The 17,692-nt window shown below is 38.8% G+C and overlaps 1 protein-coding gene across 1 annotated transcript in view; it reads right to left on the bottom strand.

The window, feature by feature from the left end:
* LOC149753673 (uncharacterized) overlaps positions 1-12,096 on the bottom strand; it is a 54,685-nt gene extending 42,589 nt beyond the window's left edge. The window contains exon 1 of the mRNA XM_089930360.1: positions 10,785-12,096. Coding sequence (XP_089786486.1) covers positions 10,785-11,849 — 1,065 coding nt within the window. The 5' untranslated portion in view covers positions 11,850-12,096. The remainder of the gene's footprint in view (positions 1-10,784) is intronic.
* Between the last annotated feature and the right edge of the window lie 5,596 nt (positions 12,097-17,692).

Here is a 17,692-nt window from a genome sequence, read left to right as displayed (position 1 = left end):
TCTAGGTTTGGGATGCCCAAGGTTATAATTAGTGATGGGGGAAAACATTTTTGTAATAAGCCTTTTGAGATCCTATTACGAAAGTACGGTATTACTCATAGAATTGCAACTCCTTATCACCCGCAGACTAGTGGCCAAGTAGAGTTAACCAATCGGGAGATTAAACAAATTTTAGAGAAAATGGTGAATCCATCACGCAAAGACTGGTCTTTAAAACTTTCTGACGCATTATGGGCTTACCGTACTGCTTATAAAACTATTTTTGGTATGTCCCCATATCGGCTAGTCTATGGAAAAGCATGTCATCTACCTGTTGAAATAGAGCATAAATCGTATTGGGCCATTAGAAAATTAAACTTTGAATTGTCAGATGCTGGTTTAGCCAGAAAAATACAACTAAGTGAGTTGAATGAAATTCGACGGGATGCGTATGACAATGCTAGACTTTGTAAAGAACGAATGAAAATTAGGCATGATAAATCAATTCTAAGAAAATCTTTTGAACCTGCACAGAAAGTTCTTTGTTATGACTCTCGCTTACATCTGTTTTCTGGAAAGTTACGATCAAGATGGATAGGTCCTTTCATTGTAAAAACTGTTTTTCCACACGGGGCAGTTGAAATTGAAAATCCACAGGATGGCACAATTTTTAAGGTAAATGGACAAAGATTAAAACCTTTTCTTGAGAATTTTGCAGATGAAGAGGACTCCTTTTCCTTGGAGGAGCTTTCTTATGACTGAGCTTGACGACAAAGGTATGTGTATATTAGTTAGAATTATATTTTTCTTTTATTTCTAGTCTTCTTCTTATTTTGTAGGTCTTCTTTTCTGGATATCAATAGCTAAGGTATTACTCTTCTCTCCAATATTATTTTCTCTATTGTCTTTCATATATCGTTTCTTATATCTTTTACATTGAGGACAATGCAATGTTTAAGTTGGGGGGAGGGAAATATCTTTAAAAAAACAAAAAAAAAAATGTTTTTACATTTGATTTATTCTATTACTTTCTTTTCTGAGCAAATGCACATGTATTTTCATATTGAGTTTGTGCAACTATTAAGGCAAGGAACACATGCATACTATGATTGATCAGAGACCTATTATTAGATCCCCACATGTGTACTTAATGACAATAGGAAAGCTTTAGGAGTTCACATTTGTTAACTGCATTTTTGTTAGCCTTATCTGTAAAAGAAGTACGAGTATCCTTGTTTGTACCATAAGGTTCATGATTTGATTTTCACATAAAGATAGAAGTTGAATATCCCGGCTAGATTACTTAAATGTCTTATGATCCAACCTTGGTTGACCTATAGTCACGATGCAGTCACGTATATAATAAAAATATCTATATGGTTCAATCTACCATCTCTTTTCTTGCATGAATCAAAAATATAAATATATATATATATAAAAAAAAAATTCTTATGATGACAAGTCTGGCCTCGTGGCGTAGTCTGGTTCGAGTAATTAAGCCCGAGGGGTGTTTCACCTAATGTCTTGAGCTAACTGGATCGGGGGTCATTGGCTGAAAGCTCGCTACATGGACCTTACTAGAGCCTAATGGGGTTGGACTATTGTAATCTTCATGTGTGTTTAAAAATAAAAATAAGCATGAATAAGGTTGGTCGTACTGAACCTAGTGACATGTGGTAATGACTGGTTTGACTCCATTATGTTGGACCTCTATGTACCCGGGTTATTTAGTTGGGATTGATAGCTCTTTCTTTATATGCTAACCATTCTTGACAAATTTAGACAACATGTGATATTCTGAAAATTTGATGGATCAGGTTCTAACAAATTGTAGAAAATACTTGTGAACTTGAGTAGTGCACCTAAAACTCAGGCGGTGCCCTGTTGTGGTGGAGGTATTAGTATTTTGAGAAAGTCATGCGATTTGATGCACACTACACTTTTATATTTTCTTGCTTTGACAGTTGCCATACTTGAAAATATATATCAATTAATTACATGTGTATTAGCTTAAGATTTATTTTATATTTTTATTAGAATCTCATGTCATATAATTCATGATGTTTGTGGGTAACATCCCTGAAAACCTTCACGAGACAATACTCGTCCACTAGGGTAACCTAGGGGTTTAGCAGCTTGTTGCACGTGCTAAGTGCAATCGTGATTCCTACGAAAGTGAGTGCTTATCTTAATTTTATGCAATTAGTTCTAATAAAACATCAAAGGATCAACCAACACTTTTTGTACTCTCATGTTATTGTTTACTCTGAATTGCTAGAGATTAGCAATAAGCTAGTTGGGGGGTGTGATGAGAGCACAAAAGTGCGATCTACACATCACTCAAATTAGCATTATTGCTAATAAATAATGATAACAATGCTGCATTAATATTATATTTTTGTCGGGTGCAGGTGATCGTAAATTGTTGCCCAGAGATGGTCACCCAAGAGGGGGGTGAATTGGGTGTTTAAAACTTTTTGTCTAATCCAAACAAGACACACAAGTGTATGTGCTAAAGTAAAAATAAAGTTATAAGCACAGTCAATCGCAAACACAAAGATTTATAGTGGTTCGGAGCTTCCACTGCTCCTACATCCACTCCCCAAACACCTTTGGGATTTACTGCTCCTACATCCACTCCCCAAACACAAAGATTTATAGTGGTTCGGAGCTTCCACTGCTCCTACATCCACTCCCCAAACACCTTTGGGAATTTTTACTATAATCAGCGATTACAGTCCGGTAGTTTTCCGAGTGCACCACCCAACTCGTTGTTTTACTCCGGGCTAACAACGAACCCTACAATTCCCCAATTTAACCTAGGCTTGGGATGCCTATCCCTTGTTCCAAGTCCCTTGACTCGAACAAGCACAATAATCAAATGTTTTACAAAGATTTAAAAGCTCTTATGAAAGCAAATATAACAATGAAAAGCAACAAAACCGGAAGAACCCTTTTTGCTGTTGGAAGCGTGGGTAATGGTGGTTCTTCCGATGTGGATCACGTTGGCTTGAATGCGAGCTTTGAATGCCGAGTGGGAGTAAGTAGTTGAGCACGAAATCAGATGAAGAAAACTTGAATGCGCTTGATTGCTTCTCTTGAAAGTACCAACTCCCTTGAACCTCTTTTTCTTTCTTCTCTCTTGAATGATCTTGTGTTTGGTTGGTGAGAAGTTGTTTAAAGGCACTTAAAAGCTCCTTTTTAAAGCCCTACAAGCAATAGATTCGTTAGACACAAAGATATTACCGTTTGAAATTCAAACAAACCTGCAAAAGTGTGTCAGTCGCGTCCCAGGCGCTCCGGAGACGTCTCCGCTTGACCGCGAGACGTCTCGGCTATATAAAAATTCTTTTGACGATGTTTGGAGTCGACTCGGCGCTTTTTGGGATCGACTCTGAAGAAGAACAGCTCGACTTCTTGTTTTTCTGTTTTTCTGAGAGAGTCGGCTCGGCACTTTACGGGGACGTCTCGGGATGTTTGTGCTTTATGCATGGGGACGACTCCGCGACGTCGGGGACGACTCCGTAGTTTTATCAACGAAAAACAAGTCCTCTGGAATCCCTGAGAGAGTCGACTCCGCGCTTTCTGGGGACGTCTCGGGATGTTTGCTTTTTATGCGTGGGGACGACTCCGCGTCCTTCGGAGACGACTCGCGCGCATCCCTTGAAATCGGCCTTTCTGCCGTCTCTGAGAGAGTCAACTCCGCAGAGTCGGGAGTCGACTCCGACCCTGCGAGACACCTCGCCAGGTGCCGGGGACGTCTCCAGACGTGCCAGTTCTTCCTCTACGTGCCAGAGACGTCTCTGGGACAAACCGGAGACGTCTCGGCTGTTCCTGATCTGTTTTCTTTATCTCAAAAAATCTTCAATAAATCCTTGAAAAATATGGGAACATGCCTTGACAATTCTTAACAATATTCTTAGTTAAACACCTGAAATCCTCAAATAAGTTGTTAATATAAAGAAAATTATACTCTAGTGTTTTGTATTCATCAAAATCCATTAGGGGGTCAACAATCTCCCCCTTTTTGATGATGACAAAACACTGAGTATATGCAAAATTTAAAATTTAAACATATACACAGTATTTGTTCAGTTGTACAAGTATTGTGTTTTGGTTAGAGCTAGATACAGTATGCATAATTCAATATAGTCAACTTTCAGTTCTATCCTTATGCATAAGTAATGATCTTAGTAGCTCTTGAGCAATTTTGGCATATCAACTAGATTTGAATCAAGTTAAAATATAAATTAATGAAATAAGACAATTGAAAGCTAAATACTTTTGACTTCCCTTTTCTTTTCCAGAAGGGCAATTGTCTTAAAGTCAATATTCTTCAATTTTATCTTTTCTATTTCAACTTCCCTTTTTGTCATCAACAATGAAGGGGACAAATTTTCCTTGGGTGCCTAAAACACGATGCCTATTAGAATTCAGCATTCATATTATAATGAAACAATCAATGATTTCCAAGTTATTGCCATCCATGAATTCAGCATTCATTTTACTCCCCCTTTGGTTTGGAATTCATTTCAGACCTTTTGAATGCAGTGAATATAAGTTGTGCTCCCCCTGTTTCATATGCATTGACAAGTTGGCAAAATAGTAAAGTGGTTGCACATTGTCAAATTTGAACATTCTCATGGCACATCACAGAATTAGAAATATGCACCAAGATTCAAAAGGAAGTGTATGACATTCATATATCATTGCAATCATTTGAAGTCATTACAAGGATAAAAAGAAAACCATTACAAGAATAAAAGGCCATTACAAGTATTGATTGCTAATACAAAAGAAGAAGTTTCAAATAAGCCTAGGGTTTTACAAAAAGATAAACCCTAGATGTCCACAAAATGTCCCTCACCGGCGACCACGCTCAATAGCCCTAGCAGCAGCCTCTATAAATCCATTTATTGCATCCATTAGGCTTCTGAAGTGATCTCCCTGAGATTGATTGAGGGCTGTCACTAGTGCTTCAAACTCATGAGTTGCCCTGTCAATCCTTCCTCTAAGTTGGGCAGCCACACTGCCCACATTGCCTTCAGGGCTCGTCAACTCTTGAAGACCATCCGATATGATCTTCAATTCAGCCTGTATCTCCATTGATCTTATAGTTTGGTTTGTTGCCACACGAACCAATTCTGACCCTATAGCTTCCATCTGAATTTTGATCTCCTTCAATTGTTCTAGGAGTGCTTCATGTGAGGTGCGGATGGGAGCTAACTCAGCAGAGATTATTGATCTCATCTCTTCCCTCATCTGCTGGCACATCACGGATGCTAGGGTGTGCATCTGCTCATCTGATAAGGACAATGATCCACTAGCTGGAGGAGGAGGCACTGAAGTGGATGGTCCAGCCGAGCTGGAAGGTACATCAGGAAAGGCCATAGGGCTATGTGGAGGAGAGAGGTGGTCAGGCTCCTGATGTTGGATCTCAGGCTCTATGGTTTGGGATTTTCTTTTAGAGACCTTAACCCAAGACCCATCTTTCTTGTGAAACTCCATCCTATGTAATGTGCTCTCATTGTAATAATCAGTGTTTCTTAAAGGTTTTTCTGGCTCATTTTCAGGGATTGGAACCTTAAAGTATTTGAACAGTAGGGTGAAGACCATCCCATATGGGATGCTAAATCTAGAATACCTATGACATATGGAGATGTAGTTCATCATGAGCCTAGGGAGGTTTAGGGGAATCCCTAGCAAGATGTGGTGCATGATGGCTAAGTCTCGCTCCGAAACGAAATCGAAGCGACTGATTTTTGGAAACAAGACCCGGTTAACTATGCTCAAAAGCAATCTCATTTCGGCATTGAGGTCTTGGGACTTAACTATGTCAAGAGGACCACAGTCCTCTCTACCTAAAATTAGGTTTAGGGCAATCTCCCTTTGGGGATGTGAGGTCGGAGCCTCACCGTACTTGGGTATTTGTAACACACTAGATAAAATATCTTCATTGATCTCTACCAATGTGCCTCGGACATATCCGGTGTACCCCGAGTTCCCTAAGGCCATATTGCTAAAAATTTCTCTCATTAGGCCGGGATAGGTTGACATATTTAGGGAACATAGATGTTCCCAACCTTGGGCACGGAGTCTCTCTCCAATAGAGAACCCCTCACTAGCTAGAAACTGAAAATCTATGTATCTACCTGTGGTTACTGTGCGATTCGCACAGGAGGGGGTCACGGTTGGCGGAGCAACCGGAGGAGACGGCGCGGAGGGCTCTTCCCTCCATTCTTCGTCGTCATTTGCTACCCTAGGATGCCTCCCACCCGTTCGCCTAGCTTTCTTAGGTGCCATGGATTGGAAATCTAGGGAAATGGGGAGAGATTTTGGTTTGGTTTGTGGTGGAGAGAAGATGGAGGCTAGGGTTTCGGTTTTCGTTGGGGACGAAAGAAGGCAGCTCGGGATGGCTCGAGCTATTTCGACCTATTTTAAAAACTTTCATTCGGTCCCCAAGACATCTCCGCGACTAATGCGAGACGTCTCTCCGGGGGGACGTCTCTGTGATTTGCCAGAGACGTCTCCGGCACTGAAAAATTTCAGAATGATTTCTATCTTTTCCCAATTTGTTTTATTCAACTACAATAATCAGTGTGATTTCTTTTGGTGAATATAGAGTGAGCTTGCTTGTGATCCTTCCCCTTAATAATACATCCTATAAAAGTTTGATAATGATTTTTGAATTATCAATATTGAAATGAGGAATGTTTGACCAAATTTCGAATGCCTATGAAATAGGCTCTGAAAATATCTCCATGAAGAGTCCAAGGGAGGGTAACCATCCTCCGGAAAGTCAAACAATTCGTCATCTAACTTTGATAGATTCATGTTTTCACTTATTAGGCACTAGGTTTGCTATATGTGACCTTGAAGTGTATTATTAGTTTGAGTAGCATTCATATGTATCTCTAGAGCTTACAAAGCATTGCATTACAAGTTCAATCTATTTGTTAGGATCATACAAGCACAAAGCATTCCTTAAAAAATTGAACCTATCTTTACAAAGGGGCTTTGTAAAGATATCGGCCAATTGATTTTCAGTGCATACATACTCAATCAATACATCATTTTTCAGCACATGATCCCTTATAAAGTGATGCCTAATCTCTATGTGTTTTGATTTAGAGTGTTGGACAGGATTTTTTGTTAAATTAATTGCGCTTGTATTATCGCATCTAATTGGTATGTTGTCCATTTTGATACCAAAATCTTCAAGTTGTTGCTTAATCCAAAGAACTTGGGCACAACAGCTTCCGGCCGCAATGTACTCAGCCTCAGCTGTGGACAATGCAACTGAATTCTGTTTCTTGCTAAACCAAGAAACCAAGTTAGCACCCAAGAATTGACAAGTACCACTTGTGCTTTTTCTGTCGAGTTTGCACTCGGCAAAATCAGCATCGGAATAAGCAATTAAATTTAAATCAGATTGTTTAGAATACCATAAGCCTGCATTAGATGTCCCTACTAGATATCTGAATATTCTTTTAATAGCTTGCAAGTGTGATTCCTTAGGACATGCTTGGTATCTAGCACACATGCAAACACTGAATAATATGTCTGGTCTACTAGCAGTAAGGTAAAGTAAAGACCCTATCATACCTCTGTACAATTTGCAGTCTACACTTTTACCTTTTTTATTTTTGTCAAGCTTGCAACTTGAGCCCATGGGTGTGCTGATTTCCTTTGCATCCTTCATCTTGAACTTCTCCAACATTTTCTTGATGTATTTGGACTGACTGATGAAGATGCCTTCCTCTGATTGTTTTATTTGTAGCCCAAGGAAGAAGTTGAGCTCACCCATCATGCTCATTTCAAATTCTCCCTGCATAAGCTTAGCAAACTCTTGATAAAGACTATCATTAGTAGTACCAAAAATTATATCATCCACATAAATTTGCACAAGCAATAAGTCATTCTCTTTTCTTTTAATGAAGAGTGTTTTGTCTACATTTCCTCTTTTAAATTTATTTTCAATTAGGAAATTACTTAATCTTTCATACCATGCCCTAGGGGCTTGCTTAAGTCCATACAATGCTTTATGCAATTTAAAAACATAATCTGGATGTAAGTGGTTCTCAAAACCTGGAGGTTGTCCTACATAAACTTCCTCCATTATATAACCATTTAAAAAGGTACTTTTTACATCCATTTGATAGAGTTTGAAATCCATGAAGCATGCATATGCCAAAAGTAGTCTAATAGCCTCTAACCTAGCAACAGGAGCAAAAGTTTCATCAAAATCTATTCCTTCCTCCTGATTATATCCTTTGGCTACTAGCCTAGCTTTGTTTCTTATTACTATTCCATCTTCATCTAGTTTATTTCTATATACCCACTTGGTGCCTATAATTGAAACATTAGGGGGTCTTTTCATTAGAGTCCAAACTTGATTTCTTTCAAATTGGTTTAATTCCTCTTGCATAGCATTTATCCAATTTTCATTTTTTCGGCTTCTTCTAGTGATTTAGGCTCTATCTGTGAAACGAATGCAAGATAATTACTAGTGTTTCTTAAAGAGGATCTTGTCCTTATCCCTTGTGAAGGATCACCAAGGATTAGATCCCTTGGATGACCATGTGCATACCTCCATTCCCTAGGAAGATCTTGATTTCTTGCTGGAGATTGATCTTCTTCATCTTGCTGAATTGTATCTTCTTTGATTTCATCCTCATGTTGTTTGTCTTGTATGGAGAATTCCTTCATTCTGTCTTCAAGTATACCTGCATCACCATCTTCTTCTTTTCTAGAAGAATCTCCATTAGCTTCATCAAAAACAACATGAATGGATTCTTCAACAACGAGAGTTCTCTTGTTGAAGACCCTGTATGCTCTACTAGATGAGGAATAACCTAAGAAGATCCCCTCATCTGATTTAGCACTAAATTTACTTAGATTGTCCTTTCCATTGTTTAAAATAAAGCAGCGACAACCGAAAACATGAAGATAGCTTATATTGGGCTTCTTATTTTTCAACAACTCATAAGGTGTTTTCTTTAAGATAGATCTAACTAAAGCACGGTTTAAGATATGACAAGCAGTATTTATTGCTTCAGCCCAAAAGTACTTTGGTAGATCCGATTCGCACAACATGGTACGAGCTATATCTGCTAGTGTGCGATTCTTCCTTTCTACCACCCCATTTTGTTGGGGTGTCCTAGGAGCCGAGAAATTGTGATTGATACCGTTTTCTTCATAAAATTTTTCAAAATGCTGATTTTCAAACTCGGTACCATGATCACTCCTAATTGCTTTTAGTTTAAGATTAAGTTCATTCGAAATCCTATTATGAAACTTGATAAAAGCGGAAAAAGACTCATCTTTGTGGGCAAGAAATGAAACCCATGTAAAACGTGAAAAATCATCAACAATTACAAGACCAAACTTCTTACCCCCTAGACTAGCAGTTCTAGTGGGTCCAAATAAATCTATGTGAATTAGTTCTAGGGGTTTTGATGTTGAAACTATGTTCTTAGACTTGAAAGAACTTCTTGTTTGTTTTCCTAGTTGACATGCAGCACAAATTTTGTTCTTTTCAAAGTCTATTTTTGGTAGTCCTTTGACTAGATCTTTTGTAATCAATTTAGAAATTAAATCCATGCTAGCATGCCCTAACCTACGATGCCATAACCAGCTAGTCTCATTGACCTTGGCATCCATGGCTACAAGACATTGGCCATCTTTCATGGTGAGATCATCAAGATTTACCATGTAAACATTTCCACGCCTATGTCCCATAAGTATGATCTCATTGTCAATTGGACTACTAATTATGCATAGAAAAGATTCAAATGACACTTTAAACCCCTTGTCACAAAATTGACTTATACTTAATAAATTATGTTTTAATCCATTAACTAACAATACATTGTCAATAAATGAGGAGGGTGATATGGAGATTTTACCAACGCCAATGATTTGACCTTTAGCATTGTCTCCAAATGTGACTACTCCTCCTTCTTTTGATTTCAAGGTGACGAAAAGACTCTCGTCACCGGTCATATGCCTTGAGCAACCGCTATCAAGATACCACATTCTCTTTTTGCTCCCGGCTGCAAGGCATACCTGCAAAATAATCATGTGAAGCTCTTAGGTACCCAAGTTTTCTTGGGTCCTTCTTGGTTAGTGTAGTTGGTTCCCTTAGGCACCCACATTTTAGTTGTGTTTTTACGCTTTACAAATGTATTCTTGTTAGTTTGAATTTGAATGCAAGAATAGGCTTTATGTCCACTTTTTCCACAATGAAAGCATGTAGGTTTTTCAGTTTTGATATCTTTTGCTTTCACAAAAAAGTTCTTTAGATATTTTTGTTGTTTGCTAGTTTTGTATCCTAATCCGGCTTTATTAAAAACAGCTCTTTGATTGGATAGAATAAGATTTAATTTTTCAGAGCTATGTGTAAATTTCTGCATAATTGGTTTGTACTTGTGTACCTCATCTTTAAGGTCCAAATTTTCTTTAGCCAATTCTTCCTTATCATTTTTAAGGGATTCAACATTTTGTGCAAGTGAGGTATTACTATTGAGTAGAAATTTGACTTTTAGACTTAATTCCTTAATGAGTGTTTTTGCCGTTTCATTTTCAATGCTAAATTTTGAATTTTTATTCTTTAGGTCAATGATGTTATCATTTTCATAGCTCTCCTTCTCAATCAATAGGTTTTTAATGTCATCCTTTAGTTTTTGATTGGAGGCCTTTAATTCTTTATTTTTTGCTCCTAATATACTACAATCACTCATGAGCTCTTGGAAAGCTTCATATAATTCTTCTAAAGTAAAATCTGTAGTTGAGCTTTGACATACCTCATCGTCATCGAATGCCATGAAACACAAGTTGGCGGTCTCTTCCTTCTCTTCCTCGGAGGAGAATATGTCACTATCATCCCAAGTTGCTTTCAACGCCTTCTTCTTCTTCTTTCCATAGTGCTTCTTCTGTTGAGGGCATTTGGAGCGGATGTGTCTCGGTCTCTTGCAATCATAACATATAATTGGGTCTCTTTCTTTTTCTTTTTCCTTTTCCCAATCATTTCTCCCTCCAAACTTCTTTCTTGGGAAGGGTTTCTTTCTTCTCATGAATTTTTTGAACTTCCTTACTATTAATCCCAAGTCTTCATCTTCACTTTCCTCTTCACTCTCACTGCTTTCTTCTTCACAAACACTTGAAGTAGCCTTGAGGGCGATTGTCTTCTTCTTTGGCACATCTTCTTCATGTTGCTTCATTGTAAGCTCATGCGTCATCAATGAGCCCAATAGTTGTTCAAGTGCCAACGTGTTGAGGTCTTTAGCTTCTACGATCGCCGTGACCTTCGCTTCCCAAACTTTTGGCAAGGACTTGAGAATTTTCCTCACAAGTTCTGAGTTAGTGTAAGTTTTACCCAAATTCTTTAGACCATTTATTATATCAGTGAAGCGTGTGAACATGCATGAAATAGTTTCGTTGGGTTCCATCTTAAATAACTCATATTTGTGAACTAGAATGTTCACTTTAGACTCTTTGACTTGATTGGTACCCTCGTGGGTAACTTCAAGCCTATCCCATATTTCCTTGGCGGAACTACAGGTGGAGACTCTATTAAACTCATTTACATCTAGAGCACAAAACAATGAGTTCATGGCTCTAGCATTGAGTTGAACCATCCTACTATCATTCTCATCCCAATCCTCCTTAGGTTTGGGAACTTGAATGCCATTAACTATGTGAGATGGTTCGTGTGGTCCCTTGATTATAACCCTCCACAAGGCATAATCTTGTGCTTGAATAAAAATTCTCATTCTAGTCTTCCAATAGGAATAATTTGTCCCATTGAAGAGTGGAGGTCTATTGGTTGCCTGCCCCTCAGCAGGGACATTGTTGAAGGGTGTTGCCATCTTGATCTTTGGCAAAGACGGTTAAGTCTTCAAGAATACACAGAGCACCCGCTCTGATACCACTTGTTGCCCAGAGATGGTCACCCAAGAGAGGGGTGAATTGGGTGTTTTAAAACTTTTTGTCTAATCCAAACAAGACACACAAGTGTATGTGCTAAAGTAAAAATAAAGTTATAAGCACAGTCAATCGCAAACACAAAGATTTATAGTGGTTCGGAGCTTCCACTACTCCTACATCTACTCCCCAAACACCTTTGGGAATTTCCACTATAATCAGCGATTATAGTCCGGTAGTTTTCCGAGTGCACCACCCAACTCGTTGTTTTACCCCGGGCTAACAACGAACCCAACAATTCCCCAATTTAACCTAGGCTTGGGACGCCTATCCCTTGTTCCAAGTTTTACAAAGATTTAAAAGCTCTTATGAAAGCAAATATAACAATGAAAAGCAACAAAACCGGAAGAACCCTTTTTGCCGTTGGAAGCATGGGTAATAGTGGTTCTTCCGATGTGGATCACGTTGGCTTGAATGCGAGCTTTGAATGCCGAGTGGGAGTGAGTAGTTGAGCACGAAATCAGATGAAGAAAACTTGAATGCACTTGATTTCTTCTCTTGAAAGCACCAACTCCCTTGAACTTCTTTTTCTTTCTTCTCTCTTGAATGATCTTGTGTTTGGTTGGTGAGAAGTTGTTTAAAGGCACTTAAAAGCTTCCTTTTATAGCCCTACAAGCAATAGATCCGATAGACACAAAGATATTACCGTTTGAAATTCAAACAAACCTGCAAAAGTGTGTCAGTCGCGTCCCAGGCGCTCCGGAGACGTCTCCGCTTGACCGCGAGACGTCTCGGCTATATAAAAATTCTTTTGACGATGTTTGGAGTCGACTCGGCGCTTTTTGCGGTCGACTCTGAAGAAGAACAGCTCGACTTCTTGTTTTTCTATTTTTCTGAGAGAGTCGGCTCGGCACTTTACGGGGACGTCTCGGGATGTTTGTGCTTTATGCATGGGGACGACTCCGCGACGTCGGGGACGACTCCGTAGTTTTATCAACGAAAAACAAGTCCTCTGGAATCCCTGAGAGAGTCGATTCCGTGCTTTCTGGGGACGTCTCGGGATGTTTGCTTTTTATGCGTGGGGACGACTCCGCGTCCTTCGGAGACGACTCGCGCGCATCCCTTGAAATCGGCCTTTCTGCCATCTCTGAGAGAGTCGACTCCGCAGAGTCGGGAGTCGACTCCGACCCTGCGAGACACCTCGCCAGGTGCCGGGGACGTCTCCAGACGTGCCAGTTCTTCCTCTACGTGCCAGAGACGTCTCTGGGACAAATCGGAGACGTCTCGGCTGTCCCTAATCTATTTTCTTTATCTCAAAAAATCTTCAATAAATTCTTGAAAAATATGGGAACATGCCTTGACAATTCTTAACAATATTCTTAGTTAAACACCTGAAATCCTCAAATAAGTTGTTAATATAAAGGGAATTATACTCTAGTGTTTTGTATTCATCAAAATCCATTAGGGGGTCAACATAAATCAAAGTTAAAATGTGCATCGGGTTCAAAAATATGCATCACTGCAGGTGACCAACCAACCATATGGGTCAACCCCAGTTGCATACTAGAAGGAGGTTAAGTTCAACCTTTCAGGTTCACCGTAGCCAATTCCAAATAGCCCGTGCAACCGTCTACGACTTCATCCCAGCGTCCACGCTCCTCCCTTCCGATCCATCTGCCTCTTCAGCGTTGGATTCCCCAACGATTTCATCTCTTGGAACCCGCGATCAGTTCTTTCTCCCGTGCATCCACGAAGCCTCCCAACATCCTGAATCTCAGCTTCCGTCCGTTAGCTCCTTCCCGTGATGCATTCCGAAGCTTCCACGCTCCAACACTCTTCAAGATCAAGCTTCATTCGTCCAGGCCTCACGAGTCCAAGCTTCATCTTCAGCTCGGTAACCATCCAGCGTATCATCCGAGTCCCAGACCATCACGTCCGCGTGTGAATCTTCTGCTATCAGCCTCCTCCATCGCGTCCGCGTGCAAAATCCAGCCGTCCGTGATGATTTTGTGCATCAGATCCCCCAGCATCCCGTGGAGCGTCTTCCCAGCATCCGATTTCATCCGCATCTCAGTCCCCAGCAAAGATCTAGATGCCATCCACGCGTCCCAGTTCCAACGATCAAGCCCAGCCGTTCAGCATCCCATGAAGCATCTCATCCGCATCCGTCCGCGTTCAAGCTTCCGCGCCTGCATCCCAGAGCTTCCCAGCCATCCACGGTTTAGCTTCCACGCATCCTAACCAATCCCTAGCATCTACGATCACAGCACATCCCAGCAGCCTCCCGGATTCGCAATCATCCGAGTCCCAGTCAGGTTTTCGCATCCGATTCTCCCGCATCCACAGCCTCATCCAGCCGACGTGTCTCCACCGCGTGCGATCAGGGGAGGTCGAAGGCGATGGGGTTATCTCTCTCTCGGTTGGGAAGGAAGGAAATCATCCTTCATTCGGAAAAACAGAGCCTCAGCCATTTTGGAAAGAAAAAGAAAGAGAGGAAGAAACAAGGCATCCCCTGTTCTTCCGAAAAGAAATAAAAAAAAAAGAGAGGCTAATATTTTAATGAAGGGCTGATATCTTGTGAAGGGTGATGGAGGAACCTTTGATGTCTTATTTTCTTTCAAGTAAATTCTGAACATTGATCTCTTTGCTTTACATCTATTAAAATGTTTTTGATTCTTGCATGCTTATTTATGAGATAGATCTTTTATGATTTATATTTCTTGATTCATGGATTGTTATGATGTTTGATTTGTCATAGACGTAATCGGCACAATAAATACTTAGATTTTGAATTCATGTTTTCAAATTATATACTCCATGATTAGAACTATTCTATCTGATTGATCCTTAATCAAGAATCACGGAATTTAATTGTTGAAAATAATATCATCAAGGGGGATTCTAGATCCCTACACCATCTTAATCTATCCAACTTTGATTCTCTGTTTACTGATTTATTTTCTATTTGCAAAACATTATTTTAAGCCGTAAATTCATTGAATTAATTAATCTAAAATTATATTAAATAATCTTATATATATTTCATTCTCTGAGGATTCGACCTCGGACTTCCGAGAATTTACTACTTGTACGATTTTCCTATACTTGGAAGATTAGTTTCGCGAAAACATTTTTTCGAGCGCGTCAGAAACTATCACTTGTATGTTTACTAGATTTACTGATATTGTCAATGGCCTAAAAAGCCTTGGCAAAAGTTATACTAACAGTGACCTTGTCAGGAAAGTTCTTCGATCTTTACCAAGGTCATGAGAAGCCAAGGTAACGGCGATCCAAGAAGCCAAAGACTTGAACAAGCTGGCACTCAAAGAGCTCCTTGGATCTTTGATGACACATGAGCTCACAATGAAGCAACAAAGTGAAGAAGAGTCCTCCCATAAGAAAAAGGTAATTGCCCTTAAGTCTACTTCTTCTAACAAGAATCCCTCTTGCAATAGCAGCAGTGAAGAAGAAGACAATGAGGGAGATGAAGATGAGGCTCTTCTAGTGCGAAAGTTCAGAAGCTTCATCAACCGAAAGAAGTTCTTTCATCAGAAGAGTGGTTCCTCAAGTTTCTACAACAAGGACAAAGGTAAGGAAAGGGAAAGTGAGGGAATCGGTTGCTATGAATGCAAGAAGCCGGAATATTTCAGAATCGACTATCCTTTGCTGAAGAAGGACAGCAAATACAAGAAGAAGAAAGCTCTTGTCTCCACCTTGACAGACTTCGATCAAACTTCATCATCATCAGATGAGGAACAAGAGGAAAAACCAAAATTTTTGCTTCATGGCGAATGATAATGAGGTAATATCTGAAACACATTTAGATTTTACCTTTGATGAATTGTATGATGCTTTTAATGAACTAATGGATGAATATAAGACAATAAACCTTAAAAATAAAGAATTAAAACTAACTACTCAATCTCACACTCATAAGTACGATAAATTAATTAAGGACAAGGATTCTATCATCAAAGAAAACTTAGAACTTAAAACAAGCAACCAATTGCTAACTTAAAAAATTAATACCTTAATTAAAGATAACAAAAGACTAACTAAGGAAGTTTCAGAACTTAAAAATAGTAACCAAACTATAAAAGATAATCTTACAAAAGACTTGAACTTACTAAAAATAGAAAAACTGAAGTTAACAAAAGAACTAGAAAAATACAAGCCTATTGTAGAAAAGTTTATATATAGTTTTGAAAAATTGGAGATGATCCTAAATAATCAACGAGCTGTGTTTAATAGAGCTGGTTTAGGGTATAAGCCTAAGAATAAACAAAAGTTTCTTAAAAACTTTTTTGTAAAAGCTGGGGAAAGTAAAACTATAAATATAACATGTTTTTGCTGTGAAAAAGTAGGACATAAAGCTAATGTATGTGACCATAGGAAAATAGAAGCTAAAAGAAAAATTAAAAAGGTTTGGATTTCAAAAGGAACCAACATTACTAACCTTGAAGGACCCAAGAAAACTTGGGTACCTAAAATTGTATGATTTTCTTGTGTAGGAGTGTCTTGTAGCCAAGGTCGACAAAAACTGTTGGTACTTGGATAGTGGCTGCTCAAGACACATGACGGGTGACAAGGAGCAATTCTTCACCCTAGAGCCTAAAAAGGAAGGTGCTGTGACTTTTGGAGACGATAACCAAGGTCACATCGTTGGCATAGGTAATGTACAAATCATCTCTTCAACCTTCGTTGATAATGTACGATTTGTAGATGATCTTAAGCATAACTTACTTAGCGTTAGTCAATTATATGATAGAGGTTTTGATGTTCTGTTTAAGCCATCTCTATGCATCATAACCAACTCAATTGACAATAGCTTAGTATTCAAAGGAATAAGACATGACAATGTTTATGTAGTAGATCTTGAAGATCTCGCCAATAATAGTCGTTGCCTAGTAGCTAGTGATTCTAAAGTCAATGATGCAAGTTGGTTATGGCACCGTAAATTAGGTCATCCATGTATAGATATAATATCAAAATTAGTTAAAAGAGATTCTATGATTGGTTTGCCAAAACTAAAATTTGAGAAAAATAAAATTTGTGAAGCATGTCAATATGGCAAACAATCTAGAAGTTCCTTTAAATCCATAAATTGGGTCTCTACTGCTAGACCCCTTGAACTACTTCACATGGATCTTTTTGGACCAACTAGAACCACAAGCCTTAGTGGAAACAAGTATGGTCTTGTCATTGTAGATGATTTTTCTAGATACACATGGGTCATATTTTTAGCTCATAAAGATGAAGCATTTTCAGTATTTAAGAAATTTCATAAGGAAGTAACTAACTCAAGAAATGCTTCAATTATAGCTATTAGGAGTGATCATAGAATGAAATTTGAAAATCATCTATTTGATGAATTCTGTAGTAAAAAGGGGATAACTCATAATTTTTCTACACCTAGGACGCCACAATAAAATGGAGTTGTGGAAAGAAAGAATAGAACCCTAGAGAAAATTGCTAGAACCATGTTGTGTGAAAGTAACCTCCCTAAGTATTTTTGGGGAGAAGCCATTAACACATCATGTCATATATTAAATAGAGTTTTATTGAGACCAATTATAAAGAAAACACCTTATGAACTTTGGAGAGATAGAAAGCCCAAAGTAAAATATTTTCATGTTTTTGGGTGTAGGTGTTTCATTCATAATAATGGCAAAAATAACTTAGGCAAATTTGATTCCAAATCTGATGAAGGTATCTTTTTGGGATATTCTACATCAAGTAAAGCTTATAGTCTTCAACAAAATAACCCTTGTTATTGAAGAGTCTATAC

This window comes from Phoenix dactylifera, chromosome 4 (genome assembly GCF_051530095.1).
Source record: "Phoenix dactylifera cultivar Ajwa chromosome 4, Ajwa_hap1_PhDact_Kaust_v1.1, whole genome shotgun sequence".
Classification (NCBI taxonomy): Eukaryota; Viridiplantae; Streptophyta; class Magnoliopsida; order Arecales; family Arecaceae; genus Phoenix; species Phoenix dactylifera.
This window is presented reverse-complemented; position numbering and strand designations above follow the sequence as displayed.